This window comes from Misgurnus anguillicaudatus, chromosome 1 (assembly GCF_027580225.2).
Source record: "Misgurnus anguillicaudatus chromosome 1, ASM2758022v2, whole genome shotgun sequence".
NCBI lineage: Eukaryota > Metazoa > Chordata > Actinopteri > Cypriniformes > Cobitidae > Misgurnus > Misgurnus anguillicaudatus.
The window spans coordinates 9,147,248-9,168,440 of NC_073337.2; the positions used below are offsets into that span (position 1 = coordinate 9,147,248).

Below are 21,193 nucleotides of genomic sequence, written 5' to 3' on the forward strand. Positions count from 1 at the left end.
ATGATTTTTATTAACATGTGAGTTATGCACTTTTGAAGGTGGTCAGCAGTTAGTAAATACAATCACTATAGTAAGGTTGTAATTGATGTATTGCTGGTAACATACATTATTTTATTAAACTATACATAGTTTAAATGAACATATAATGAGATGAGTGCCATGTCTATATACTTTTGACACGCATATTGTCTTCTAGCTTCCCTGACCTGGGTACCTGATGACCTTTATTCTTCTCTCTCTCTCTCTCTCTCTCTCTCTCTCTCTCTCTCTCTCTCTCTGCAATGTCTAATGACCTGCGCATTCTCGAGGACGTTCTGAAGTTGTGTTTGACTTGACGCGAAGCTGCTAGACCTCAGAAGATAATGTGCATGGTATTAAAAACGCGTCGTGCACATGAGCAGTAAAAACCCGGTCGGCAATTTCGTACTACCTTTCATAGGAATGAAACACTCGCTGCACGTCAGTGGAAAGTTTTCGCTTAAATATGACCAGGGGTTTCTTTCGTAAGATTTGAACTGAGGCGGGTCTGCATTAGCGTGCGCCTGTCTCGTCCGTCTTCATGGTTCTTTTTGCGCATTCCCCCGCCCATCAATCATCCGTTGCGCGTCTTTATCACTTTGCTTTTTTATATTTTTTTACTCAGTAACGGATATGATTTAAAATGTAGCGAAGTACAATGGTTTAAATAAAACGTACTTAAGTAAAAGTACGAATTTTAAAAACTACTCAAAAAAGTAAAAGTAAACAAAAAAACTACTGAATTACAGTAACGTGAGTAAATGTAATTTGTTACTTTCCACCTCTAGCGAAAACACACGCTATTCGCCTCCAACTCGTCTCCGCCCAAGTTGAAAATATTCTAAAAATTAGCATGCCACGAAGTTACATCCCGCGAGTAATCTAGAGCGAGTAACGCGATGCCCCGCGTTTGATGTGTACATAGCATAAGCGAGGTAGGTGTGGCGCATTCCGTGCGAATTAACCAATCAGGACCTTGCTGTACAACTAACGTGATTACAGGAAGCGAGCGGAGTCTCAGCGGAGTCGCAAGCCCCTCCCATGACGTGAATTTCTCCGTGAATGACTAGATTAGAATTTCATGCGCGAATTAAGCTCAAATCGTCCAACTATGCGCAAAAACACATTTTTGCCGCCTCTACCGTGGCTGGTGTGAATGCACCATAAGAAAATTATGTTTTCTTGCATATTAGCGACTGATGTTTAAATCCACCGATTGTTCAATCCTCTCAGATGAATCTGAACATGCGTGAAGGGCAGAGAAGCCCTGCAGTGAGAGAGAGGACAATGCACTGATACAGTAATGATGCATGATGGGAAATGATGACACGGGTCTATGAGATATTCCACAATTACATGCTGCATACTACACATACAGTACTTTACTGTAAGACGAGCAGGATGGCCTGTAGTTTCCCTGATGCAGTAAATAAGCTGACACATCAACTCATTCATTTGTATGCTTTAGGTATCTAAATTTCTATAAGAGAAATAAAAGCAGATGTGACCATTCGCTTTCAGAACACAAGTCACATTGATGTTTATTACAAATCTGAACACAGTTTAATTCATTATTGAGATTTTTCTGACAGATAAAATCTAATACGTTTGGGGATTTGCTCGGTTTAATCTTACAATCTATTACAGTATACTGTATGTATTTATATGTGCTTGTGATCATCTGAGGCAAACATTTGCTATCTTCACTTCTGCTGTTCTCTTTCTGTCTTGCTCCGTTTGCATCTTATTGAAATCGAAGAGGACTGTGACTGTAGGCAATGATGAATTCAGAGACAAATCAAAGTGTCAGAGATCAGCAGTAACCGCCCAGAGGTTCCTGATGGAGATGTTGCATTTACTGCCTGAAATCTTCGCTTCAGGGTCATCATCATTTATACACAGAGACCAGATGAAATTAACCAGACTGTCTTCATACACAGTGCCCAATTATTTTGTCCTGACGCTGACCTCATTTCATTTCATCTTATTGGTTTCTGCGTTTGTGATAATGCGTCAAGGTATTGATGATAGATGCTTGGGATGAACTCTCTCTGGACACGAGCATATCTGCATGGCAACATACACTGGTGAGCAGCATGGTACTGCGGTTCGATGTGTCTGCTGGTGTCATCTGTTTTTAATTGGCCACTTACACACAAATGATCTTGCAAGTGCATGCACATACAGTATTTGTTTGTCCACTGCTGCAGATATAGTTGAAGCTTGATGACACATAAACTAATCGATTTCATTCATTCATGTGGAATCACACAGGAGATGAAGGAGGCGTGTCTGAGGACTGACGCATCATGATTTAAAACCTGCGTGTGGCCTGCAAAGATCACTGTGGTGTGCAAACGTCTTCATTTAAATGCTAGACAGGTGCGGCTGATCTTCTGCAGCTCTTGCGTTGATAAAGAATCGCATTATTCTGCGTGACGAATGAAATTAACTCCTTGGAGCATTAGATTATACATTCTTTACATTATACAGGATACATTTATAGAAAACATTCAATCATGAAAATGACATTAGCTGGATTTTCACAGGCTGGATCACATTGGATCAGATTTCATTAGTGATTTTGTGTTCCTATGGATAGATCCCAAGTTTGTCCCAGAAATCGCAGATGTCATTGCGTGATCCGGTTTGTGCGTGTGAATGCACCGTGAGATTCATTACAAGCCAACCGCTGTTGTTTTCATAGCGCGGCCATGATGGCAGGCGTTGCTGCTGACAGAACGGGCTCATGTCAGTATGTGACCCGGGGTCACCCCCATGGGCAAAAGCACCCCAGTAGCACAGCATGCGATTGGACAACAGATGTTCAGGTTGAGTAAGAGTGAAATTTGCCACGGGGGCGGAGTCAAACAGAAAGGGCAGTTCAGCACCGTGACACGCGTGTCGGTAACAAAACGTCAGACCCGACCACACTCGAGGGTCACTGGCGATGTGATCGAACACATACATCCACACTGAACTTCCGGATAGAACTCCAGCACGGGCGGATCTTCGGGACGGGCACAGGAAGATGTAATCAGTAACGATCTGAAAGTTAAAGACAGATGGTCAGGGTTGCTTTAGTTACTGTAGATTCTTTGTCAGAACATCAAAGTGGAGCTATAGATGTGATGTAGCTTTAAGAAATTATATCATTTCTGGCAAGCGAGGCCATGACAGGATAAGACTACGTGGGGGAGTTTCCCAGACAGGGTTAAAGTCTAGTCCCAGACTAAAATGCATGTTTAAGTGGTCTTAATTGAAAACACCTTGTACTGACATAGATTAAAGGGGACAGAGAATGAAAAAACATTTTTACCTTGTCTTTGTTAAATAATGGTAGTCTACCCGCATTCACAAACATACAAAAAGTGCAAACATGCTAAACATCTAAGTCTCATAGAAATTCCTCTTTTAAAAATGTCAGCCAGAAAATGGCCCAATCTGAAAAATTGATGCTTATGACATCACAGGCATCTAACTGCCCCTCCACTTTAAAATAATTGGCTACATTTTTTTGAGTGGCAGCAAAGTCAGCCAATCAGTATTGAGATTGCAAGTTAAGCCAGTAGGGGAGCCAAATGGGTGCAAAACCACTTGTTTAAAATCCTCCACCCTAATAGAGCTAGCTGAGAGAGGTTTTTAGGAAGCTTCTAAGGCATTACAGACCCAAACAAATTTTTTTTTGTCTACATGTCACATCACAGAATAAGGATAAATACTCTGTTCAATCATTCTATGTCACCTTTAAAGAGGACATATCATGAAAATCTGACTTTTTCCATGTTTAAGTGCTATAATTAGGTCCCCAGTGCTTCTATAAACTTAAAAAATGTGAAAAAGATCAACCCAGTAACTTAGTTTTGGTAAACCATTCTCTGCAAGCATGTGAAAAAAATAGGTCCTTGAAATTTGGCTCAGATTAATTAGTGCAGATTAAGGGGTGGTATTATCCCCTTCTGACATCACAAGGGGATAATACCACCACTTAATCTGCACTATCCAACCACGGCACTGCCATTTAGTGCAGAGATCAGCTCATTTGCATTTTAATGGACACACCCAAAAACGGCACAGTTTTGCTCACACCTACAAAGTGGCAATTTTAAGATGTTATAATATTTTTTCGATAATTCTGATATTTTGAGCTAAAACTTCACTTACGTACTCTGGAGACAACAATTATTTATTTGACATCTTAAAAATGTATTGTGAAATGTCCCTTTTAAAATACATCATTGCAATTGCTTTGTCTCAAGATGCACACCAGTAATGATTTTTTGTAAGATATGTTTGTAAAAACAACTTAAATGTTCTAAAATAACTAAGGCTTAGTCCTGGCTTAATCTAAACCCTGTCCGGGAAACTGCTCCCATGAGTCTTATGATAAATCTTAAAGGAAAACATCACCGTTTTCAATATTTTACTATGTTCTTACCTAAACTTGGATGAATTATTACATACCTATCTTTATTCAATGCATGCACTTAATCTTTGTACAGCGCGTCGTGAATGTGTTAGCATTTAGTCTAGCCCCATTCATTCCTTAGGATCCAAACAGGGATGAATTTAGAAGCCACCAAACACTTCCATGTTTTCCCTGTTTAAAGACTGTTACATGAGTAGTTACACGAGAAAGTATGGTGGCACATAATACAACGTGCAGATTTTTTAAGCGAATAAAAAATGGTTTCTTGCTAATTCTTGTCAGAGCCATATTTTCATTGTATTTAAAACAATGACAGTAGAGATGTAATCTAATCTAATGAGCCCTATGTAAACAACACTTGCAATAGCATGGAAGTGTATTCCCTCACAAAAATTAACCATGAGATATGGAGGAGGAGGGATGCCGGAAAAAAATGCAGCTGGACCCGGAGGCCCGAATATATGCCCATAATGATAATTGACAGGCCTGCATGTTTAGGATCCTCTCAAACCTACGTTTAGGACTGCAATTTTGAAAACCACGGTTGTCAAAACCATGGTTATTCTGTGGTTACCATGGTTTTGCTACAGTAAAGTGGTTAATTTTCGTAATGGTTAAATGATGATTTCAAATAAACTGAGCACGTTATACAACAGAAACATAAATGAGTGGAGTTTGTTTCACTAAAATGATCACAGTGTGTTTTGATCTTGTCATCATGTCAGTGTAGGTTAAGTATCTCCGTCTGTTTCCTGGTAACTAAACACTCATCAGACACACATACATGCACATGTACGCCCCCCCCCCCCCACAAATGTAGTATCTTTCAGTCTATTGACTGAAACTGCAGTCTTTTACCCAGAAGGCTCGAGTGATTTGATTGACAGGTTCTGGTGACCTTTGATATCTCAGGTGAATTTTGCTATAGTGACCCTAACTGAGACCAGAATAATAATAACTTGCAAAGATTTATGAAACCACACTAACACAACACACAATGGAGTTACAGCGCTCTCTTATGGACATGTTAATATTACACCACAAGAATCCTGATGTGTTTTCAGCAGAAAAATAACTTGCATACATTTACATGAAAAGCAAAATAACATTAAAGTGTTATTTTAACTCCACAAAATCTATGATGATAAGTTCAGGTCATATTTTACCACTAAATAATTGTATTAAAATTCTGTTTTAAAAAGGTTGATTTAAGGATAATTTCATTGGGATTCTTGTTTTGATATTATTTTTATGACAGTCAGATTCTCATCATAATGTTTAAAAAAATCCATTGCATAATTTCAGATGATTAAGCATGACATTTTAATATTTAAATGATATATAGCATCTAAATATCTTTATAAATATTTTAAATATTTTCATAAATATCCAAATATCTCAAATAAAAGTAGATTTTTTCATTTGTAATGTTTCATGTTGTCACTTATTAAACCTTTAGTTGGATTTGCATGTTAATGAAGCAGAGATGACAGGTGTGTGTGTCCACATTTATCTTCACTCCATCAGTGTCTCACCTGTGCTAACATGTCCCTGCGGTCTGTGTCTTTGTAGAGAGGAAAATATTTGTGCAGGATTTTGATGGCATGCTGTTTAAATATGGCTGTTGTGTAGATAGTGCACTCAACCGGCGACACAGGCTTAGTAAAGACCCCATACACAAATATGACGCCTTCCTCTGAAGTGGTCCCTACACAACACACACATAATAATAACAACAACAACAATAATATCAATAATAATAATAACAATAATAATAACATGAATAATAATAAAAACAACAATAATAGTAATAGTAATAGCAATAATAATAATAATAATAATAATAATAATAATAATAATAATAATAATAATAATAATAATAATAGTAGTAGTAGTAATAGTAATAATAATAATAATAGTAATAATAATAATAATAATAATAATAATAATAATAATAATCATCATAATAATAATAATAATAAAAATAATAGTAATAGTAATAATAATAATAATAATAATAATAATAATAATAATAATAATAATAACAATAATAACAGAAATAATAGCAATAATAATAATAATAACAATAATAACAACATTATTAATAATAATAATAATAATAATAATAATAATAATAATAATAATAATAATAATAATAATAATAATAACAGCTATAATATCAATAATAACAATAATAATAACAACATTAATAATAATAATAATAATAATAATAATAATAATAATAATAATAATAATAATAATAATAATAATAATAATAATACCATGAAGAACAATAATAATAATAATAATAATAATAATAATAATAATAATAATAATAATAATAATAATAATAATAATAATAATATAATAATAATAATAATAATAATAATAATAATAATAATAATAGTAATAATAATAATAATAGCAATAATAATAATAAGAATAAGAATAAGAATAACAATAATAATAATAACAACAACAACAACAACAACAACAACAACAACAACAACAACAACAACAATAATAGTAGTAATAATAGTAATAATAATAATAATAATAATAATAATAATAATAATAATAATAATAATAATAGTAATAATAGTAATAATAAGTATAGTAATAATAGTAATAATAATAATAACAATAATAATAATAATAAAACAACAGTAATAATAATAATAATAATAATAATAATAATAATAATAATAATAATAATAATAATGCAAACAGTGGACAATAGGACAAACAGTGAATGAGAGTCATACCGAGCAGCACTGGTTTCTCCTTCTGCCAGTGTCCCTTCTGAAAGGCCGTCACTGACTGCTCCTGGATCAGTTCTCCATCAATAAATGGCCCCCAGATTTCAAACGACTCCAGAAAGCGAAACGGGTTCACAACCTTTGAGCCTGGAGAAAGACAGAGATTATATCCATTCATGTTATCCTTCACATGCAAAAGATGTTAACAGGTTCTTACTGGATTTGATCTGTGCAGTCAGAACCGCCTGAGGGCTCAGAGACAGCAGACACGTTATGTCCGTCAATGAACAGTTGGACATCTTAGCAAAGTTCCTTCCTAACCTCAGAGACTCATGCCTGAGGATCACATCAGAGAGTTTACAATCCTGACATGGGTTTTGTACAGATACATTTTGTCTATGTGTGTGTGTTGGTGTGTGTGTTTACCGTGTTTTAAGGGGAATAGAGAACGGTAAGCTCTGGAGTACAGCCTGTTTGAAGAGCGGCTTACTGCTTTGAATCATAAGATGGAGACTGACTGACTGAGCTCCGGCGCTCTCTCCAAAAATCGTCACCTGAGCTCATACACAAACAACCAAAATCCTTGAAAATGTACACTTTAATAAGAAAGTTTCATTTTGAAAAGGTCATACAAATACACTTTGGGAAACTTGGCTTAAGGTCTACAGTAAATCTCTTAAAGGGTACGTTACCCTGTTTGGGTCGCCCCCAAACGCAGCAATGTTCTGCTGGACCCAGAGCAAAGCTGCCTGCTGATCCAAAATCCCATAATTCCCAACTGCTGCTGTCTTTGGGTCTTTCCCCGATACCAGAAACCCAAAAGCCCCTGTAGAGAAACCAGAACATGTTAAAGTTTAGCGCATTGATGACAGATGTGTTTTTGATCCTGTGTCTCACCAAGACGGTAGGCCACGCTTACAACCACGGTTTGTGTGAAGTTACTGATGTATCGTGAGTCATAAAGTGGTTTGGAGGCCGAGCCTGCGATGAAGTCCCCACCGTGGATCCAAACCATGACAGGTAGAAGTTTGTGAAGTGGAGCTGTGAAGTTTACGCTCAGTGGAACGAAAACGTTCAGGTATAAACAATCCTCACTTACCTGGTGAAAGAAATTAAAATTCTGTACTCTTTATCATTTTTTATGGTTCAATATCTATCTAGAAACTTTTATCTTTTCACCTTCTTGGGGCATTCATCCGAAAGAGGTCCAGCGCAGGCCTGCATGCAAGCTGCTCTGGGATAGGTGCCGTCATACACCCCTTGCCACGGGGTGACCCTGCGTGGAGGTTTCCAGCGGTACGTAGCCACAGGTGGATCAGCAAATGGTATCCCGTAAAAAATATAACACTCATCCACCATCAGACCCTTAATGCTTCCATCTTTAGTGAGCACCTTGGGCCCTAAAGCACCAACTTTGACGTTTTCATGCAATTTGTTGCTTTCTTCTCGAGCTTGAAAGTCTTTCATATATCCTGAAGAGAAACTCCGAAGCAAAGCTGCCAGGTTCATCTGCTCTGTGCTGGATCCGGTTCTGATGAACACAAACACCATCGCACACATTCCCAGTAAACAACCGCCGTATGTCAACATATTCTCCTTCAATGTGTATTAATCTGAGATTATGAATCTTCTGGTTACATCTGGCTTTTTAGGATGGCTCATGCTGCTCTAAAACCGCATGAATGAGGAAGGACTGAAGTATCCCAGAATTCATCATTCTGCACTTGTGACTCTCATTATATTATACATCATTGGGACAGAGTTTCTTTTGTCCACTCTGAGTCTCTTTCGTGAAGAAATACACAGTGGATATACATGCGTGATTAAATGCAGTCTGTTTCCACTTATGAAAATTAGATGACATTAATTTACTTTCCTTATTTCTTTAGGTAGCTAAAGTTTTGTTCCCTCGAGAAAGACATTAAATGTGTATTCTGATTTTTTTCTGATTTCTATTTGTCTTCTAGACCTAGTTAATCATTTTCATCATTTTCAATTATTTTTAAATAAAAAAAACTCTTTTGTTTTTTGTGTGTTATGCTATTAACACATTATGTGTTAAAACAACACATTTTGTGTCTAAGGACAACACATTTAATGTCTTGTGCCTTTTATTTATTTGAACACATCACCACATAATGTGTTAAAATAACACATAATGTGTTAACAAGTATATATAACGCAAAACAAGTGTTAGAAATTAACACATCCTTTCTAATAGTGTTGTTAGTTTGTTAATGTTTATATTGTTTAATTTTTGTTGGATTGGTTTAGAATTAATTAACCATTATTAATTTTCTGCTCTTATAATAAACAAAAATAGGCTTTTATGAGAACTGGGAATTAAAAAATGGTATCAAAATAATAACGCTAATTACTAAAGCTAAAACCAATTTTTACTTACAAATTACAATTGTGAATTTGTGTTATAAATGAATGTAAGTAAATAATAGGAGTACTGTAATTATTTATTGTATGAAAGTTGGATATCTGGACATATATATATTTTTTAAAGTTCAGCATTCTAAAATATAATAATACATTCATTAAGTATTTTTTTCAGTAGTAGTTGACAGGTTTGTGAAATCTCACAGTCCGCAGCAGTAAATACAATCAGATTTCTTCCACGCCGGCAGGTGGCAGTAAGCGCAATTGATCGTGACGCTTGACGCTCCGTATGACGTCAGTGCCTGACATTAACAATGGCGGCGCCCACAGAAAGCGTGAGTGAAACACCAGCCAGTAAAAAAGATAAAAAGAATAAAAATCAAGGTCAGTTTCACGATTAAATGTAATAACTTTTGCCGTATTATTGTTATTGACTCTGCACGTGTCATAAATATCGGTTTAAATAAAGATACAGTAAATGTTTATATGTGATGCATGTCGTGTGTAGCTAAAACGCAAATACAGTTATTGAGGAAAGTATTTCTTTATATATCTTATTACCTTTATTGTTATGCAATCACGTGTTTTTGTTAATTTGTGAAAAAAATAAACATAACCCCATATGGTGGTTTTAAAAATGTAGGATAAATTTGCCAACTGTATGAAAACAATGCTAACAAAGATCTTGAGTCTATCGTTAATTTATTCATATTGCAGGCTAAATTCTATATACATAAACAAACATTTATAAATTCATCCCTAATATTCAAGGTGTTTTTAGCTGAATTTGAATGCTTTATCTCTTCTCTTAAATTGATAAAAAACAAAGTCATTAACATGTTTAAAGCACTATGATATTATTTTCAAATGTCCAATTAACACCATACTTTGTTTTGTATAAAACTGTATTATGCTATGCTCTGTTTCTTATATTTTTCTACTCAATAAAAAAAATTTGGCAACTTGAAATGATTGTCAAACTGTTCCGATCTATCTCAATTCACCTTTCTTATCTGAGTGAGTGAGTGAATGAATGAATGAATAAATAAGTGTAGTGTTTAAAGTAAAGTAAATTATAGTTTTATTTAATATTTATTATTTATGGATGTGCTCTCTCTTGCAGTAGATGAGACTGAACTGCTCACCGTACCAGAGGGCTGGAAAGAGCCTAAGTTCAGCAAAGGGGACAACCCCAAAGGTTTGCTGGAGGTGAGCAGTTTCGCCACCCTCTTCCCCAAATACAGAGAAGCGTATCTGAAAGAATGCTGGCCGCTGGTGCAAAAAGCACTTGGAGATGTGGTACGTATCTTAAAAACACAAGCACTGCTTAATTCTTTGTAAATTCATTACATATACATCTTATCCAGAGTGACCGGTCTAATGTCCACCCGTCTCTACTGTTGTTCTGTGTTCGTAAATGCCACATTGGACCTGATTGAAGGCAGTATGACTGTCAACACCACAAAGAAAACATTTGATCCGTATGCTATCCTTAGAGCAAGAGATCTCATCAAGCTGTTGGCTAGAAGTGTGCCATTTGAACAGGTAAATGATCCGGCACAATTTTATATATGTAAATGCATGTAATCCTATTAGTCCATTACTTTGTTGTGTGTGAATTTACACATTCAAGAGGTTTGTGTTTTTCAGGGACAAATCACAGCTTTGCAAAAATAAATAAAAAAAGTAGATCTTGGACAGAAATACATCTGTTAGTCATGCACCAGTTTGATGTATTTTTGTGTGATTGTATTTAACATCTATTGTTAAACCTTCCTTCTCTTTTCAGGCAGTAAGGATATTAGAAGATGATGTAGCGTGTGATATAATTAAAATTGGGACTCTGGTGCGAAACAGAGACCGTTTTGTTAAGAGGAGACAGAGGCTGATTGGCCCAAAGGGCTCCACACTGAAGGTGAGTTAACAGTTATGTTTTATATGGAGTTTTATGGTTTATTTTCTGTGGTATGTGATATTGTTTTTAAAGCATTTTTAGGGTATACTGTATAGATTAGTTGGTATATTAATGTTTCCGGTGCATTCCCAGCAATAGTAAAGTGAAATCTGGCAGGAAAAAATCTCATTAGTTGTGTTTGTTTTAGGCATTGGAGCTTCTGACCAGCTGTTATGTGATGGTGCAGGGTAACACAGTTTCTGCTCTCGGCCCATACGGTGGTTTGAAGGAGGTGAGAATTTCAGGGCTTGATTTAGTTTTTTTTTTTGCAGGTTTCCTTTAATGTGGATGTTGACTTGCGATATTTTGATTGTGTGATTCTCTTGTTATATTTGGCAGGTGCGCAAAGTTGTGCTGGACACCATGAAGAACATTCACCCCATTTATAACATAAAGGTAAACAGAAATTTGCAGTGTCTTAAATTTTTCTGGTGCTGGAATGGCACACTTAAAGGTGCACAAAAATATGATTTCTACCCCCTTGAGCTGGTTTATAAAATCTTATCTGATTATATATGATGTGTTATTGAGTGACTCCCATAGTGATTCAGAACTGTGCGTGTGATTCGATTCACTCAGACTCTGATGATCAAGCGAGAGCTGGCGAATGACCCGGAGCTGCGCACTCAGAGCTGGGAGAGATTCCTGCCCAACTTCCGACATAAGAGTCTCTCCAAACGCAAACAGCCCAAGAAGAAGACGACAAAGAAGGAGTACACGCCATTCCCACCTCCTCAACCTGAGAGCAAGGTACGAGCGCGCGCCTCCTGCAGGAAACATCGCAGTTTATGAGGTGTAAATCAGATATATTTATGCTTGTGTGTGTTTGTTTTTGCAAAACAGATTGACAAGGAGTTGGCGAGTGGAGAGTTCTTCCTACGCGAGAGTGAGAAAAGACGCAAGAAGATGAATGAAATGAAGGTACGAGAGTCAAATACATATGACGAAACTGATTCACTCATACCTGATTCACACTTAACAGATTTACTCATTGTTATTATTATTTTATTAATTTTTTGTCTGAAGGTGAAACAGGCTGAAGCTTTATCAAAGAGGCAAGAGGAGCGCCAAAAAGCCTTTATTCCCCCGAAAGAGAAACCAGCCATAAAAAAGACGAAAGCAGGTACTGCAGACACATCATGCATAAAAAACAATCTGTATTTGGTATTGATCATGTATTAAAGGTATTTTCTATAAAATTTCTATAATAATTGGTTTGTTCAGAAGTATTTTACTAATATACCGACTTCATATACTGACTGACTTCATCTTTTCAGTAAATTAGTTAAATGAATAAATGTATATGTGATTCTCTTCACCTGCAGCACCTACAGAGAGTAAAATTGATATCCAAGCCATCAAAGATAAAGTCAAGAAGGCGAAAACGAAAAAGCTTGGAGCTCCTCCAGCAAATCCTGTGAGCTCTGCTGTTAAAGAGACGAAGAAGAAGAAACTAAAGAGTTAACATGTCCACTTCTGTCATTGAGACTTAATGATGTCATGAGTTATTGCAACATCGTCTTAATGTGTTTATATAAAGCATCATTTGCAGTCAACATTTAATTTGAAACTCGGATGAATGCTTCAATTTGTGTTGGACTTTACAGTTGAGAGAAGACTTTGTACCGTGTGTTAACATCACTGTTATCATTTTCTCTATGAAAGCCACATGTTAAGCATAACACACTCATACTATTGTTATTCATAGTCTGAAATTGATATTATTATGTCCCATTACACTTGTCAGCATGTGCAGAATATAACAACAGATACTTATGAAATGCTTTTTACCACAATGCTACCCTGCATTTCCAGAGCGATAAATGAATATTTTTTCATTCAATCAGACTGTTATATTAACTTTGATATTTGTAAATAAATTTGGATTGTTTCACACTATATTTTGTACTATTTCAAAGGAAAAGTTAAAGGTCTTCTTACCAAATGTGTTGCAGGCTTGTGCACAATTCAGAATTTCAGAATTGGCCTGCATTCAGTTCATGAATTGGAATTTGAATTAAATTGACTCCGCCCTACAGGAAGTTGAATTTGAATGACAGGAAGTGGAATTAAATTCATGGCAATTCAAAGAAATTCCACAGTCACACCACAGAAAGAATCTCACATACATTCAGTTAGTTACTTTGGAAAATTGTTTGGCAACCATTTTAAATACTTGGTTAAAGTAAAGCATTCTGGGAAATGAAGTCATGTTCCATCGTGTTCCATAAAATTACAATTACAAAAAAAATCAAACTTAATTATTTGTTTTATGACTAGAATTTTTAACATTAAACCCGGATAAGTTCTACTAACTCAAAAAAATTGAGGCAACTGATTCCCACTATTTTCTTAAGTTTGCAAACTTAAAAGTTTTGAGTACTGACAACTTCAATTCAAATCAAAAATTTTAATTTATCTAAACTTAGTTTAAGTCTGATATAAATTAAATTATATACTTTATGTAACTTAAATTGTAGTAGTAATGTTACTTAAATATTTTGTGGCAACTGATTGCCTTGTTTTTTATAAGTTTCCTGTACTCAAATACTTACATTTTACAACTTAACAGTACACTGTAAAACATGACAAGTTCAGAGTACTCAAAATATTTAAGTAAACCAACTACAATTAAATTTTTGTTCGTAAATCACATAAACAAATCATGTGACTCGTGAAAATGTAATACCAGTGAAAGTGTGTTGAGACTGAGCTCAGTGCTGACTTTCACATAATTATTATTTATATGATAAAACAATACATTATTGACTTACAGCCAAGCACAGGCACTACACTTTTGAACAATGGTAAGCACTAAAATAAAAAATAGCAAACTCTTCTAAATCTCCAACATAAATAAATGTTTAACACTACTGAGTCCTTTTCTTTACTAAAAACCACATAAAATATCACTTAATTTCAAAAAATGCTGTCGTGTATTGCAGGCTCATGCAAAGCACACTGGGAACTGGAACTTCCTCAACCAATCGTGTTAATTTAACCTTAAACTGAAATAAATTCGCAGTGCCAGACTCTTTCTTAGCTGACCTGGCAAATTGAACTCATCACAACCACCAAAAGTTTGTAATTATTTGCATCCAAGAGCAAATTAATCCGTTTGAAACACATCTGAGTGAGTGCCCGTTCAACGAAGACGTCACTTTTTTGTATAATTTGAAATTAAAATATTTAATTATAGTTGAATCTAATTTTCAGGTTTCCTAAACTCTTTAACTTTAGTGTAGTTGTAAAAACTCAAAAAATATTTACTGTTAACTTAAATCTATGATAGATGTTGAATGAACTAAAAAATAATAGTAAGCTAAACTTTTTTGGCACATTCTGAGTACCAGGTACTCCATTATAAGTTAGTTATAAACATTTCCTGTCAATGTAATCTGTACAAGTAGTTCAAACTAATTTAATTGATAGAATATGTAATGCAATCATATCTGACATACACTGTAAAGCTTCATTTTTAACACTTCACTTACTGTATAATATGTATATGAATTTCATTGAATTTCTATTGAATTGCAATTCTGCTTCCTTTAATTCAAATTCGAATTGTAATTCTAGATCCTGTTTTTGATATCAATTCAAATTCAATTCAAATTATTTAAATTGGAATTCAGAAGTCATTCTCAATTCAATTCTGAATTGTGCGCAAGCTTGATGTGTTGCACAAACTACATTTATAATGTTTTTCTTTATCTGTTTTTGAATGTAATAGATTGCAATAATGTACAAGCAAACAGAAGGTGAACTGAAAGGTTGATTTAGTGAAGCTGCTGGTTTTACTCATATATAAATAGATTTGGATAAAACCGCTGAAGGCAAAAAACACTGATGAATATGAACACAATGGACACAGGTCTGATAATCAGAAGAGATGCACAGAATGAACCGCATGTGGAGAGCGCAGGGTCCCAGTCCGGCCTCCAGTTATACCCTACAAACAGTTAAGAACAGATTTGTAGAAGTGTCTTATTGTAAAGGATATTAGTGAACCCATAAACACATTTGAACACCTGCAACCTGGACTCTCCATGAGTTTGCTATAAAACTTGTTTAGGTGTTCAGATACATTTAGGGGCCAGCGTACAATCAAAATGAAGATGATAAAACGTTTCTTACTCTTCTGGGTATCCCGTGTTGAGTTGCCTGTGAAAGGAAATTAGAAATATCTAAAATAAGCATCTGGTTGGTAAGTGTTTTTATACTTTGCTTTCAACTTACGACAGAGGTTATTTTCACACGTCTCTGTGGCGCAACCGCTGCATGATTTGCCCTTTTTGTATGGAGACACACCAGGGTAATTTCCTCTGTGAAAATGAGCATAAATATTTACTGCAGTTTCTTTCAGATCTGAAGATTTTCAATGCTGTTCATATGCAGCAGCCTTTAGTAGCAGTTAACTTTTTGGGACACAAGTGGAAAAAACAAACAAAAAAGACACATAACATTTGCAAACATGTCTAGGGCATATATGAAGAGTTAAAGGCACACTTTTACATACTTACGCTGTTGCGTAGTTGCACACAAATATGATTCCAGGAGCTGATGAAAACTCAGCGACACCATTCTGACATGCTTGTGCAGCACAACCAACTTTGTAACTGTCTGCCCAGACAACCTAACAAGATGTGAGAGAGACCATTGGTTCGCTGGGTAAGATCAAAGTATTTGTATTTTTTTTAAGTTCACTATACAACATCTAACCACAAAACATTGACTAGTAACTGTGTACCTGTGTATAGTGGCCGCATACTTTTGAGCACCCATTGCTTTTATAGTTATAATATTGGTCTTCATTCACCCATGACTGTATAGCAGACTGCACTTTGAAACTTCCATACGGGGCACCGGCCCAGAGGTTTTCACCCACAGGTGTAAAGATGGGATGCATTTTGCCCGGCTGCTGAAGATTAGGGTTATGCTCAAAGAAGCAATTACTCGCCCATGCCCGTGCGCTTATTGCCAAACCCTCATCCCATGTCTACGTAAACACAGGACACATCAAAATCAAATGCAAGTACATTTCATACAGCAAGAATTTGTTTAGCAAATTTAAAACATAACTGCAGCTTAAAGTGCTTCAGGTCAGATATAGAAACATAAAAAACTAAGTACAAAGAAACATTAAATACACGAATGACTTCAAAGCATAAACAAGAATAGAACACACAAAATCTAATATCAATAATGTTAACAGATGAGTAAAGATATGAGCTGGTACAGTGGTAAACAACATATCATAATGGTTGTATTTATTCTCCCCATTAGTTAAAATGTATTTCTACGATTGCACATAAATAGAAACTATTGAACTATTGATTTATTATATTTCTGGCCCACTGTATGCATCTGGTGCTAAGTGCCAAGTTTTTATTAATGCATTATTCTTAGAGTTTAGTCACCTCCTTCCTGTATAGTGTAGGCAGACGGATCACCATTAATTTTAGCATCATCACTGTAGTGTCATCTGCTAATTTAAATTTTTCTGTTTGTGTTGTGAGTTTGTGTGCAGTCATGAGTGTAGAGTGAAAACAGTAGAGGACTCAACACACAACCTTGTGGAACTCCACTGTTAAAAGTCAGAGTGAAGGAGTAATGATTTCCCAGGCTGTGCAAAATATGTATCACAAATATGTAGTCACTGACCCCCAGGTTAAGCAGTCTGGTGACTATTCTGCTTGTTAGGGGTCAAGCCACGAAGTGGCGTAGACACGTATTTTATCTGTTAGTTTTCTCATGAATTTTTTTCCTTGTTCTTCTGCCAAAACTCAATGGCTGCCCATAAAACCGTACATAGGAAAGTTATGAAATTTGGCACACATGTACAGTAGAAAACCATCTGTGTGTCTAACTCAAACCCTCTCGCACCACCAACAGTCCAAAAATCCACTGTGTCTTTGTTACATTTTTTTTTTTGTATTGTCACGAAACTTGGTATATGTCATTGTGGCCACTAAGTGGTCACAAGATTTGAAAAATGGCTATTTTTGATTATAACTACTGCAAACTTGAATCTAAATCAAGAGAGTGGTCTTGTTCGATTCCGTAAGGCATGCCTAATCAAACGATACTAAATGGTTTTTTGGTTGGCCATTTTGAGTGTCAACAATTTAGAATTTTGTCGTTAAGTTCAAGTATTGCATAAATGCAATTGCTTATTGTTATGAAACTTCATATGGTTCATCAGCAACATGTCTGAAAGCACTTGTAAATTTTTCGGCACCCCGTAGTGGTCAAGACATTTGAGGCTATATCTCCACATTGCTTTATCGTATTTACACCAAATTTGGTAGGTGTCATTACAAGCATTACCTGAATCCATTGTTTTGGCCCAGCGCCACCTAGTGGCCTCAAGGTACGAAAAATGGCAATTTTTGCCTAAGACTAATGCAAACTTACAATTTAAATCATGCCAGTCATCATGAATGATTCATTTTCTGCCATGTTCGGCTTGACCCCGGGATCGCTGCTTGCAGCTATATTTATGATTGAGTTAAATGCAGAACTGAAGTCCACAAACACAATCCTTACATGTGTTTCCAGGTGCTCCAAATGAATCAGCGCAGTGGGGAGAGCTTTGGTGATTGCATCATCATGAGGTGTTGATTTGATGTGTCAGAGTACCAGCCTCTCAATACACTTAACAGGGAAAGGTAAAAGATGTCGCAAAATACTTCTGCCAGCTGATCCACGCAGTGGCTTCTGCGGAATGCTGTTCTTGGCCAGCCTCATTCCTGGGATTAAAGCTGTGGAGCACTTCCTGGAGAGGTAACATTTCTAACCCCAACGTCTCAATACCGGGGTACCTCAAGGCTTAGTGCTTGGACCACTGCTCTTTTTTATATACATGACATCCCTGGGTACTGTAATTCGAAAACATGTTTTTTCCTACCACTGCTATGCAGATGACACACAACTCCTCTTGTCCTTCCAGCCTGATGATTCCACGGTTTCTACCTGCATCTCAGCATGCCTGAGTGACATCTCAATCTGGATAAAGGATCATCATCTCCAGCTGAACCTTGCAAGCTGTTTGTATATTGACTGACCCTATTGATCACAATCTTTCCATTCAACTAGGTTCTTCAACGAAAGAGTGGTCTTCAATAAGCCAAAGAGGGTGCACGTCACTCCTCTCTTTGTCAGGTTACACTGGCTTCCTATAGCAGCTCACATCAAATTCAAAGCCGTGCTCCTGGCCTTTAAAACCACCACTGGGTCAACACCCCCTTACCTTCACTTGCTTATGCAGACTTATGTACCCTTTAGATCCCTGTTCTCTGCCACCAGCCAATGGCTTCAAAACATACCATTCTCTCGTGCCACATGTAATGTGATGATGAAATAAAAAAATACATATAAACAAACACAAATCAAATACAATGACCACATAATTTGAGAAACTTTTTACAAAAGTGAATACTTGAATCGTGTTTATTTTCATTTTAGATTACATTACACTGTGCCAAAATCAGCATTAGTAGACTCAAACGTTTTATCCTATGATTTCAGATATGGTTGCACATCTTACATCTGATCTGCATTCAAGAACTTCAAACGTCTTCTGAGTTTAGTGAATGTAACAAACTCATCATATTTACCATGTATCTCATGTTGCTGGCTGAAGGATTCACATTGGCTCGGTGTCTGTTGTGTTCTTCGACGCACTCTTTGATAAACGCTGGGTCTGTGATGTCATAAAAAGGTTCAGTGCTCTGTGTATGAGGGGCAAAATGAAGCAGAACGATCACACGAAGCAGAAAATGCAGAGAGTCGCTCATTTTTTTGTTGTGCTGCAAAACACAGAGAGAAAACGGAAGACAAGCGAGTGTAACTCATGAACTAATGTCACTGACATCTGATTTCCTGCTTACTTCTGCTTTTCGTGGATGTTTAGTAACCAGACTCTGAGTCTGCACTCCCTCATTATGTGTTCATACCGGATGCCAATGTGGGTTAAACCTGTTCACCACAAAACTCTGTGTTTATAAATATAGCAAAATGACAACAAAGCTCAACTTTTATTTTTTAGTTTATTTATTTAGATAGGGACAGTGCATATTGATGAACATCAGTACAAGCACACAATGTAAATATGCTAGAGTTAGCACCACAGCTAATTTTCGTCTATAGTCCCTAGGCAGATAAAAAACATAAAAACAAAACAAGCATACACACCCTCAATAGTTTCAGGGACACAACAATAACAACAAAATACAAGAACAAGTAATTGTCACACATAATAGAGTGCATGAGGCAGTTTAAAAATGCATGCAACTTTGGTTTTCTAAAAGCCAGAATTTTAAATGTGTTTTAAAATTAATGTATGATGGACATTCCCTTATTGTGGAGGGCAGACTATTCCAAATATTTATTTCCCTTTACTGACAAGACATTTTGGCCAAATGTTGTGCGCCTAAAAGGTATTACACAGTCCCCTTTTATAGAGGCCCTTGTTCTACCCTCACTCTCAGTTCTATGAAAAAAGTAATTCAGTGGGGGAGGAGCAAGATCATGTATAGCCTTATAAACAAAGCAGGCGTACTTAAAATTTATAACATTTTCAAAACTCAATAATTTATGTTTTTCCAGTATGCTACAGGGATGAGCTGATAACGTTTTTTTTTATCAAAGACTTTAATGGCTCTTTTGAAGAGTACTTCAATAGGCTTAACCCTCTGGGGTCTAAGGGGTTTTTAGGGCCCTGGGGAAGTTTTGACATGCACTGACATTTGAGCTTTTTTCAGTTACTTAAAAACATATAAATGGCAAAAGTCTCATAACACTGAGTTCAGCACAAACTGGGCTACAATATTATATGATCAACATGTATGTACATGTTTGTATTTTTGAGAGAAAAATGTTTATGTGTGGTTTTTGGGTTGTTATATTGGTTGGTGACCAATTTGTAAAACAGTACTCAAAATGTGAGAATATCATTGTGTGTTCTAGCAGCACTTCTAAGAAACACATTAGACTGTATCACCTTTGTGTTTTGTTTTGAAAATACCATGCAAACGGTCTTGTTGGTGTTCAAATGAAGACAAGACCTAGTAAGCCAATCGTCAATATGGATCATTGCAGATGTAAGAGTGGATGAAACCTCATGATAATTTTTGCCATATGTATAAATTACAGCATCATTTGCATACATCTGGATGTTAACATTTTGAAATACATCAGGCAAATCATTAATGTAGAGTGAAAATAAAATTGGACCAAGTGTGGAGCCTTGAGGGACCCCTACTGGACAATCAAGAAGGGGGGATTTGGTGTTTCTAACACAGACACATTGCTTTCTCCTGGACAGGTAAGAATTCATCTAGCAGAGAGCTTGCTCAGAATAATTTAAATATGGTAATTTGGATAAAAGAACTTGGGGGTTTACAGTGTCGAATGCCCTCTTCAGGTCCAGAAACACAGCACCGACATAAGAGCTCTTATCGAGATAGCATTTGATTTTTTCTAAAAAAAAAGGCAGTTTGCCGTTTCAGTGGAGTGATGGGCTCGAAACCCAAATTGCATAGGATGTAATGGATTACAGCATGTGTTTAGATGTTCAATCATTAGCTTAGCAACCCATTTTTCTGCTACCTTCGACACAACAGGTAGGAGGCTAATTGGCCG

At 36.1% G+C, this 21,193-nt stretch overlaps 3 protein-coding genes across 4 annotated transcripts; 1 reads left to right on the forward strand and 2 right to left on the reverse strand.

The window, feature by feature from the left end:
• Positions 1–2,271: 2,271 nt before the first annotated feature.
• LOC129432699 (crystal protein) lies at positions 2,272–9,154 on the reverse strand. The gene is made up of 8 exons (XM_055191260.2): positions 8,386–9,154; positions 8,104–8,305; positions 7,899–8,032; positions 7,633–7,760; positions 7,424–7,542; positions 7,213–7,353; positions 5,983–6,155; positions 2,272–3,066 (listed from the first exon to the last, which is right to left on the reverse strand). The coding sequence occupies exons 1-8, from the start codon at positions 8,794–8,796 to the stop codon at positions 2,611–2,613; spliced, it is 1,764 nt and encodes a 587-aa protein (XP_055047235.2). The 5' UTR covers positions 8,797–9,154; the 3' UTR covers positions 2,272–2,610.
• Positions 9,155–9,822: 668 nt separating this feature from the next.
• Positions 9,823–13,447, forward strand: krr1 (KRR1 small subunit processome component homolog). 2 transcript variants are annotated; one of them, XM_073862351.1, is made up of 10 exons: positions 9,823–9,978; positions 10,718–10,889; positions 11,001–11,139; positions 11,384–11,509; positions 11,697–11,780; positions 11,888–11,944; positions 12,128–12,298; positions 12,392–12,469; positions 12,575–12,671; positions 12,874–13,447. In XM_073862351.1, the coding sequence occupies exons 1-10, from the start codon at positions 9,909–9,911 to the stop codon at positions 13,011–13,013; spliced, it is 1,134 nt and encodes a 377-aa protein (XP_073718452.1). In that variant the 5' UTR covers positions 9,823–9,908; the 3' UTR covers positions 13,014–13,447. The 2 variants fall into 2 exon arrangements, with proteins under 2 accessions (XP_073718452.1, XP_073718509.1); XM_073862408.1 differs by having other exon boundaries at positions 9,828–9,978; positions 10,721–10,889.
• Positions 13,448–14,344: 897 nt separating this feature from the next.
• On the reverse strand, positions 14,345–19,447 carry LOC129432703 (GLIPR1-like protein 1). Its single transcript, XM_055191280.2, has 6 exons — positions 19,168–19,447; positions 16,299–16,547; positions 16,072–16,184; positions 15,788–15,873; positions 15,686–15,712; positions 14,345–15,500 (listed from the first exon to the last, which is right to left on the reverse strand). The coding sequence occupies exons 1-6, from the start codon at positions 19,345–19,347 to the stop codon at positions 15,346–15,348; spliced, it is 810 nt and encodes a 269-aa protein (XP_055047255.2). The 5' UTR covers positions 19,348–19,447; the 3' UTR covers positions 14,345–15,345.
• Between the last annotated feature and the right edge of the window lie 1,746 nt (positions 19,448–21,193).